General features: G+C 35.1%; 1 protein-coding gene across 1 annotated transcript; it reads left to right on the top strand.

Annotated features, from left to right (window-relative positions):
- Positions 1 to 314: 314 nt before the first annotated feature.
- VCUG_02728 (uncharacterized protein) lies at positions 315 to 657 on the top strand (the record flags this gene model as incomplete). The annotated part of the gene is made up of 1 exon (XM_008077546.1): positions 315 to 657. The coding sequence occupies one exon, from the start codon at positions 315 to 317 to the stop codon at positions 645 to 647; it is 333 nt and encodes a 110-aa protein (XP_008075737.1). The 3' UTR covers positions 648 to 657.
- Positions 658 to 797: the final 140 nt, after the last annotated feature.

The raw sequence follows: 797 nt of genomic DNA, 5'->3' as shown, positions 1-797 counted from the left end.
AGACAAATAACCCTCATGATTTTCTAGGATTAAGTATGTCCGGTTGCATTTGAAATACACGAAAAGAACAAATAAATGAACATTTCTTTCATGATATGATTCAACGTGCTATGATTGCGTTGTTCTAGAATAATAAGTAACTCTGATTTGAGTTTTGAATGCTCTAGTGCGGAGGAATGCTTTGCCATATTTACGTTGCGGCAGCTCAACCATCCCACCAACACAGAAGACTAATAAAACAGTACGGAAAAATGATAGTAAAATCGTAGAGCTGTACAATTATATGAAGATGATCAATTTGCATACTTTTAAAGATGGGTCAACGATGTGCCATACAGCAGTATTCATGTGTCGATCAGTCGTATCCCCGTAATTGCACGATTTCTCGTATCATAGCAACAAAACTGCTTCTTTGTACAAGTGTAGACATTTTATTGGTCAGTCACCACGATTTTGTTTTGATCTGTCTTGGCAGTTCAAATACTTTGATTAGAGAAACATATTCACCGCTTCGTACGTGTTTCATGATCGTACAAAAAAATGGCAGCAGATATGAATATCAAACTACGATATTTGGTAATTTATTGCTCTTTTTGAAACGTTTACGATTGATTGCACCTACGAAAAAGATCATGTGTTTGCTATAAGGTTTTGTTTGACAGGATAATGTGTACATATAGTGTCATAATGGATAGAAATGATCAAATGAGTTCAAAAATATAAATAATGGTGCGTTGCATGGCATATGAATTGTTTTTTGTGTTTGCTTACACAGATTCCGTGTCCTGTTGGAGTTA

The sequence above is a fragment of the Vavraia culicis genome (assembly GCF_000192795.1).
Source record: "Vavraia culicis subsp. floridensis unplaced genomic scaffold supercont1.222, whole genome shotgun sequence".
NCBI lineage: Eukaryota > Fungi > Microsporidia > Pleistophoridae > Vavraia > Vavraia culicis.
This window is presented reverse-complemented; position numbering and strand designations above follow the sequence as displayed.